This window comes from Lathyrus oleraceus, chromosome 3 (assembly GCF_024323335.1).
Source record: "Lathyrus oleraceus cultivar Zhongwan6 chromosome 3, CAAS_Psat_ZW6_1.0, whole genome shotgun sequence".
Lineage (NCBI taxonomy): Eukaryota > Viridiplantae > Streptophyta > Magnoliopsida > Fabales > Fabaceae > Lathyrus > Lathyrus oleraceus.
Window position 1 is genome coordinate 143,243,967 of NC_066581.1, and position 8,518 is coordinate 143,252,484.

An 8,518-nucleotide genomic window follows, 5' to 3' on the forward strand; every position below is an offset into this window, starting at 1 on the left:
GATGATGGATCCCTAAACAAATATATAGGTGAATTTTAGTGATGTTGTCTTTTGTTGTTGCTTGCATAACTTATATTGATTGTTTTTTTCTTACCTTTATTATAGAGAAGATGTCAGGATTCCCTCAGATGAGATGAGGGAGTGCCTAACCAAGAGGAAGGCTCCACGCTCATGTTCGGATAACCTCCAGAGCTACATTGAAAGTCTGCTCCATAGGGGTCAAACGACAACCTGGGGGCGAGTCACCTACTTGGCCTCCAGTCCAAAAGATCCAAAGGTGGGAGGCAAACTCCTCCCCAAAGAGTAAGGCAGACCAAGTGACTCATACCGAAGGGGCGGGCGCCCTTACATCTCCTCCCAATAGAGACTTGCTTGTCTTCCTTTCCTTCCCCAAATATATCACCTCCCAAAGAGACTTGTTTGTCTTCCTTTCCTTCCTCAAATATTTCTCGGAGGACTATAAGCAAATATTTCTCGGAGGACTCGGAGGACTAAGGTTGTCTGCAATCATCCATTCCCACATCGTTTTGTTAAACTCACCTCCCAAAGAGACTTGCTTGTCTTCCTTTCCTTCCTCAAATATTTCTCGAAGGACTATAAGCAAATATTTCTCGAAGGACTAAGGTTGTCTGCAATCATCCATTCCCACATCGTTTTGTTAAACTGACATTTAGTGTTTATATAGCTTATTCGAATTTTATTTATTGTTCACATGTTGATTGAAGAAATCTTGCAAAAATTTAATTAGAATTATTAATTATTAATTTATTATTTAAAAATTATTAATTAATAAATTATCCCATTCATCATCTCATTAAAAATATTTTTTTTATTTTCTTATTCTAATCATCACGATCACTTTTACAAAAATGAAGGAGAACTAAACAAATTCCAAGGAAAAGTTGAGGGACCAGATAGAAAGACTAAAAATTTAAAAACATCAAAATAAGAAGACAAAAGTGCATTTAAGTCAAATTAAAATTAATTTCTACCATTATGTCCAGCCAACAAATAAAAACTGAGAATAACAACTCAATGTATACATTACCATTGCTTGGAAAAGTATCACAGATTAACTCCAATAAACATACACAATATGAACACACTCAAGAAAAAAGGAGAAGTGATAAAATAAAATTCGAGAAAAAATAAAAATAAAAAAACATTGTGCTTTTATACTAGAGAAAATAAATCTATCTTGCCGTTGGTTGCGCAATGGTTTCATCAATTGAAAGGAAACTCTCAACTCTACCAAGATCCATTGAACCTATGTTCATGGAAGAATGAAAAGAATTTCTTGAAACCTCATCAGAATTGCATTCTCTTAATGTTTCAGCTTCTCTCTCAATAGATATTGCATCTTGGATCTCCTTTAAAACTTCCGAGATTGACGGACGCATATCTCCATGAGGTTGAACACACATCAATGCTTTCTCTGCTATTTTCCACATTGATTGTAGGTCATAGTTGTTACCTAGCAAGGGATCAATAATGCCTTGTATATCTCCACTCTCAATGTGCAATTTTGCCTGTGAAACAGTAGATGCAGAAAAAAAATTAAAAGGATTCTAGAAATTACAGTTTTTAATACTCCAAATTGCAGAAAAATCAAAACTCACCCATTGGACTATGTTTCTGCAATGAATGCCAAAACTTTCATTTGATATTGCTTCTTGACCAGATATGAGTTCAAGAAGAATTACACCAAAGCTATAAACATCACTCTTGTCAGTTAGCTGTTGGGAAATGTAGTACCTATAAAAAAATTGAGACAAACTTTAGGTTACTTGGACCATAAGTCATTCAAAAGTGAACAAGAAATAATAAACTTTTGGTTTACTAAAATACAAATATTCATTGAAATTAGACAACGCTCTTACTCAGGATCCAGGTATCCCACTGTCCCGCGAACTATGCTTGAAACATGGGAGACTCCATCAACAGCAAGTTTGGAAAGACCGAAATCTGAAACCTTGGCTCTCATGTGTGTATCAAGAAGAATATTGCTACTTTTCAAGTCTCTATGAATAACTACAGGAACACAACCTGTATGAAGGTATTCAATTCCTGGATAAGCATGAGAGAATTATAGTTAATAACATGTGATTTATCATATGGGAAGGGCTATTTGATTCAATCATCTTTAATAATGCATTAGCTTTATAAAACATAAACCTTTGGCAGAGTCTTCTGCAATCTCAAGGCGTTTGATCCAATTAATACTCTGTCCGTGCACTAAAGGGCCTGCAAGAAATTCGACAAATTTCAGGACACTGACTTCGGATCTTAGATTTAAATCATGTAGGCTTACCATAGAGATGTTCCTTGAGTGTGCCATTATGCATGAACTCGTACACAAGAATACTATTATCTTCTTCTCGACAATACCCAAGAAGTTGTACCAAGTTTCTGTGATGTATTCTTGATAGAAGAGTCACCTGGATCAAAGAAAGATATAATATAACCATCATATCATCAATTCATTGAACCAAAGAAATAAGAATAGTGCAATGTTGGAATACTTAGAAATGTTATTTTAATGCAAGTTACCTCATTGGAGAACTCGCGCTTGCCTTGATAGGAATTGTTCCTAAGAACTTTAACTGCTATCTCTTTTCCTTCTTTCAGTTTTCCATAGTATACAATTCCAAAACCACCAGAACCGATTCTTCTCTCAAAGTTGTTTGTAGCACTTTCAATTTCAGCTAAGCTGAAGCAGTGAGCCGATTCTGCAGGATCATCACTCTTCCAAGAAGCCGGCCTTTGAGTAGGGACAGAAACTATGTGGTCTATAAAGAGTGTAAACAAGTAAATCATGTTTGATCGCTACAAATATCTGACAGCAAAAGAAACAATTGTGCTTAGAACCCTACCTTTCTCATAATATTTTTTCTTGCCTTTATGCATAACCAAGCAAGATATAACAGTAGCCAAAAGTAGAACAGAAGCCCCAACTGCTGAACCAATAATAATATATATGTGGCTCTTTGTATTGCTTCCTCTATGAAGGTTAATGTTTCCGGAGTAACTGATGACGGAAAAAGTAGTGGTTGTCATGTAAATATGATTTTCAGAGAGAATCATAAAATTATGGACAGAAAAAAATGCTCTATAAAAACATTAATTTAAACTACTTTCTAAGATGCAACCGGCTAATAAATTCTTCCATTTTCTCATATATAATGCTGCACGGTTTCATCTCATTTTTAAGTTAGAAAGGAAAAACTATACTCACTTTAAAACTAAATTCTTGCTTAGAAGCTCTGGCGGTACTGCTCCAGATAACATATTATTTTGAACATATCTGCAAACATCATAGGCATCACAACAAAATAAAACAAAAGAATGAAGCTACACAAGTAATATTTAGTTGTGAAATATATGTCCTATTGCTAAAAATCACGGTTGTATGCATCAAAAGTATATTAATTTCCAGTTTGGTAAAACTCTGTTCCAAATAACTTACAGTTCTCTCAAACTAGGAAGGTTCACCAAAGAGGCTGGGAGCACACCGGTGAACTGATTATTTTCAAGATGGCTGTGAGAGGAAAAGGATTCAATTAAATACTGCTGCATAGCATGATGAAGGAAGGAAGTAATCAGGGGTTACATTACATGATCTTTAAGTCCATGCACCCAGTAAAATCGGGTATTGGGCCGGTCAACATATTTCCATCAAGCCATCTACATCAACGAATAAAATTACATCACTATCACAATATAAGGTTCACAGATAAACAAGAGACAAAGGTTGAAATCAAGATGAAACTTACAGTTCAACCAGACCAACCAATTTGGTAATATCTGAAGGAATATTCCCAGTCAAGTTTTTACTGGATAACAAGCTGCAACCACAAGGGAACAGGGTAACAGTTATAAGTTATTATACCTCACATGCACTTCTCCTTTCTCGGAAGTAAATTAACTTTTCATTTTTCTTTTTGGGGGAAGGAGAAGGAATCTACATAGGCATAATTAAAACCTCAAAAAGATTAACCTTTACATTGAAATTATTCTTGGTTGTGGATCTGAGCTACAGTGGATCCATGACCAGGAAACGGGAAGACATGGATCACCTCCTTCTTGTGTCCAGTTTGCTGAAGAGTAGCGAGAAAGCACTCCGGAAATAGCTTCAACTGCAAAATAGTCAACCCGTCTAAAACATAGATTATAATTTTCTACTGGATCGAACAACGTCTAGCTCATAATGTTTTGCATTGCAACCAACATATTTATTAAATGAATTTTCTAGAGTCTCAAATAAGCCAAAAAACCACATCTTACCATCCGGTGAACCATTATTTTTCTCAAGATACTTATTTATCTCCATGGCATTAAGAAGAGGCCCCTTGGACGAATCGGAGGTCTTGCCGAATTTAAAAGAAAGCACAAAAGGTAGGGTTAGATTGACAAATCCCGGTTCATAAAGGCGATATTTCCCAAGAGCATTTTCGTCAATATTTACAATGATCTTGCTAATCTCAGGCTGGTCTGGAAGCACAAGCCTGAACTTTCTAGACTCAGTTGGACGCAAATCTTCAATCTCTGCAAAATAGGTGACTGCCCAAGCAGTGGCAGGAAAACCATCCAAATTCAACCGGTAAGTTAGAGATCCATTTGTACCCACTACTGCTGTCTGCATCACTTTCATTGGTGGTATTTCATCTCGGTTAACAAAAACCGGTACATTGGTAGAAATTTTCTCAGTTCCAGCAGCAACATCAACAAGATAATTTGCTTTCTTAACAGAATCCGACATCCAAATTCTATCAAAAGGATCATCAGGGTACCTGAAACCGAATAAATGTAAGCCTCTTAAAAGACAGAAAACTGTAACAAAACCAAACGATATAGATAGAACAGCTGAAGGTACCTGATTGGAGCATCACTCTCTGCACCAAAATTGATCCTTGCAGAGACACTTAGGTAAAATTGTTTCTCAAATTCGGTAAAATAAATTGAACCGTTGAATTGTCGAAGTTCAAGAGTAGACAGAAACGGCTGTCCAGTTGTTGCATTTGATAAACATACACTCACAGTTGAACTCGAAGCCAAAAATATAAGCTCTCTCATTTCTATACTATTAGCATCCGATATAACAATAGTAGACCAATGCGTAGCTCCAACAGAAATATCAAATTTAGGATAAACATTGTTTTTGTCAAAATTTCCATACAAGAAAGTTGCTCTTAACAAATACCTTGTCCTACCGATAACATCAAGAGTGTAGCAATATTTCCTGGAATCAGCAGGAAAATATCGTAATGTCGTGTATTGCTTTCGCGTCTCGTTTGCAACAGATATAGTGGCTATTTCTCCATCTGTAAGCTTATTATCAGGAGTCCAGTCAAGACCAATTTCATCAGTGAAACTTTCTGCACCTCCACAGTCCAAACTTATAAAACCTGCTCAATATGACATAATTTCTTACTCAACAAACATAGCCTAGATGCATATAATCTCTTGTTTGGATAAACAATTTAATCAACTGTTTAACAAGCACTTATCATATCATATAATTGCTTATGTAGCAATTATTTGTTCCACAAAAGATAAAGTATAGGCATGTATTTGGTTCTGTGTTGAAAAAAATTGATACTGAGTGAATTGATTCTGACTAAAAGTGAATTGAATGTAAAAGGATTTATGTTTGGATAAATTCTAGCAAAAATAAGTTGAACAGTAAATTTCAGTGTAAAAATCACGTTTAGACTTAAAAACTACAAATCCTAACTTCAGATAGAATAAATTCTGAAAAGTAGAATCAATTCTACTCGAGAGCAAGCAAGCATGCCAAAACCAATAATACACATCCATAATCAATTCTAAGTGCTGCAACCGTGAAATCAAAGGTTCTGCGCTGAAAAAAATTGTTTTCGAGTGAATTGATTTTGTAAAATTGAATTTTTGTTAAAAGTGAGTTGAATGTAGAGTGGTTTATGTCGGAAAAACTTTATGCAAAATTGAGTTGATTAGTAAATTATTGAAAAATCAAATTTAAACTCAAAAGCTACAAATTCTACCTTCCAGTATAATCAATTTCTGGAGGCAGAATCAATTCTACTTAAGAAGAACCAAATACCTCAAAATCACTCCAAAATTAATTCTACACCTTTAGAATTGCTCTTGCCTCTTCCAAAAGCTAAACCAAACATACATTAATATTGTGTTTGTTTCCACGGCAGACGCGGGTCAAGCTAAAGCTAGAATTCCTAGCTTCTTAAATTCACAGTAAAATGGCATTGAAACGGATGTTTTTTATTCTAAACGCCAAACCAAACTCCCGATAAGTTGTTTTCCTTAGCTATTCTAGATAAAGATTGGAAATAAGTTCAAAACATTCTCAAAAGTTCTCCCAAACATGCAATAAATTGTATAGGTAAGTTCTCCCAAACAATCTCAAAAGTGTTTATATTAGTGAATAAACTCAAAGAAAACAATTTATACAACCCTAAATCAACAACATCAAAGCATAAACCTTATTTTCCTAGCTACTTTTATGCGTTCAGTAATCGACAAAAGCAAAAATGATTATTGATTATATCTAAGGCGTGCCTATGAAACAAGATAAAGAGTTGTTAGAATTTAGATTTTCATCCAGTTTAGGGCATTGGAGAGAAATGAAAAGAAACAGTAGTATATATATATATAAAAAAAAAGAAGCAATGAAGATAGATACCTTGCATGATCTGAGAAGATGAAAAAGGGAGAAGATGAAAGAGTGAAGGCATGAAGAAGAGGAAGAAGAAGAGTAGAGAACTCTCCATTTCTGTGTAGTGTGTGAAGATGGAAGCATGAAAATGGCGGAACTCAGTAGAAAAGATAGAAAGCCACTTTATCTCTCTCACTGCCAACCCCAAAGTACACCAAAAAATACCACCTTTCCCAAATTCTACTATAGTGTCTTTGTTCCTATGAACAAATAAAGACTAAAATATTTATTATCTAATTTCTCAATTTCTTTTTATTTCATTCCCTAAAACATGCAACAATAATTAAAGTAATTGTGTTTATCTTAGTGTACCCAAGCTATAAAAAAAAGATTTTTTTTTAATATTTGTTGTGTATAGTCAAATCTCATAAAAAGACTTGAATGAAAAAAAATGTAGTATATGGAAAAGTGTGTTAAATTGTTGTTAAACTTTAAAATTATATAGACTAACAAAGTAAAAATTAAATAAACTTTAATATTTATTTAATATTGTATATATTTTAAGATTTAGAGGGAGAGGTGATAACTATTGTAGACAAAGTTGTTATATAAAAAGAATTTATTTCATTCCGAGCATTACATGGTAAATAATTTCTTTCTATTTAATCAAAAAAATAATTTATTTTATAAATTAGTTTCTACAATTATAAAGTCAAAAATATTTGATTTTAATAAAAAAATAATAATTTTTTTCTTCTATAATAAATTATCTCCTTAAAATCTTGAGATGAGCATATTCAAATATTCAAAATATATACAAGTGTTTTTTTTAAAAGAAAGCAATTAGATTTACACACATTTATCGTCATCACCCGTTTGCATTACTTTATAAATTTTTAAAATAAAAATCAAACTGATTTCAATATCCAACTGATAGAAGTAATCGACGGTGTAAAATCATTTTATATTAACTAACAGTAAATATCAATTAAATTCAAAAATCAATCAAAAATTAATCAAAAAAAGACGTGGATGGCCGCACCTTTCTAATTCCAAGTTTAAAAGAGCATTACGGTTAAGATTAAGATTAAACAAAATCGCCATTAAAAATATGAACTGGATTTTTTTTTTTTGTTCAATGTTCGTGCCCTTTCACAAAAGCACAATTAGTAGACTTTTAAAAAACAATTGCATAAAAAATATGAACCAAAACAAAAATGCTTGTACATTTTTACAATAATTACATTTTTAATATTCTTATTTAATAAAAATTAAAATGTTAGTCTTTTCATTTTAAAAATTATGTTTTTTTATCACATTCTTTCATAATTTATTAATGTGACTTGATCGAAATAAAAAATTTCTAGCAATAGTGTTTGAGCAATCACACAATTATATTTAATAATGAGAAAAAACTATGAATAAAAACTCCTTTATCCATGCCTTTTCTCTAATTATAAGTTTTTTCCCTCTCCCTCGTATTCAAATTTGCAATTTTTAATGTGACTATCAATTTTAGGTGTCGGCATTTTGCTAGGTTCCTCTTTGTTAACTAATTCACGCAAGGTGCTCTTTAATGGTGGTTCTCTTCTCTGCTCCGACGGTTTTACAGTTCTGGTGATCAGCAATCAGTTTCTTCGTTCTCATCGGTAGTCTTTTGTTGTTCAACAAAAGTCGACGACCTTGGAAACTCGACTTTGTTTCGACAAATTGGTCCATCTATTTTTGACGGGTTGGTTCCGACAAATGTTTGTTGCATACATATCAGCTAGTGTCAGTTTCGGAGTTGTATGTTTTGCAGAGAGTTGTTGGTTCGTGTGAATTGGTTTGTATTTGCGGTCGATTCATTCACCGTTACTATATGTA

At 33.4% G+C, this 8,518-nt stretch overlaps 1 protein-coding gene across 1 annotated transcript; it reads right to left on the minus strand.

The window, feature by feature from the left end:
- Window positions 1-1,012: 1,012 nt before the first annotated feature.
- On the minus strand, window positions 1,013-6,915 carry LOC127125856 (probable LRR receptor-like serine/threonine-protein kinase At1g67720). The gene is made up of 15 exons (XM_051054705.1): window positions 6,680-6,915; window positions 4,870-5,405; window positions 4,285-4,786; window positions 4,004-4,136; window positions 3,774-3,845; window positions 3,616-3,684; window positions 3,467-3,538; window positions 3,236-3,304; window positions 2,874-3,028; window positions 2,551-2,789; window positions 2,312-2,438; window positions 2,176-2,244; window positions 1,881-2,067; window positions 1,620-1,755; window positions 1,013-1,529 (listed from the first exon to the last, which is right to left on the minus strand). Exons 1-15 carry the CDS (start codon window positions 6,765-6,767, stop codon window positions 1,194-1,196), a joined length of 2,790 nt encoding a protein of 929 aa, XP_050910662.1. The 5' UTR covers window positions 6,768-6,915; the 3' UTR covers window positions 1,013-1,193.
- Between the last annotated feature and the right edge of the window lie 1,603 nt (window positions 6,916-8,518).

Bases quoted from the DNA above. Each gene is read 5' to 3' on its own strand.
- LOC127125856 (XM_051054705.1), bottom strand. From the start codon at position 6,767: ATGGAGAGTTCTCTACTCTTCTTCTTCCTCTTCTTCATGCCTTCACTC. The intron at 3,685-3,773 runs GTAAGTTTCATC...TCGTTGATGTAG, and splicing joins TTGGTTGGTCTGGTTGAACT to ATGGCTTGATGGAAATATGT. The intron at 3,029-3,235 runs GTGAGTATAGTT...TTCCGTCATCAG, and splicing joins AGCAAGAATTTAGTTTTAAA to TTACTCCGGAAACATTAACC.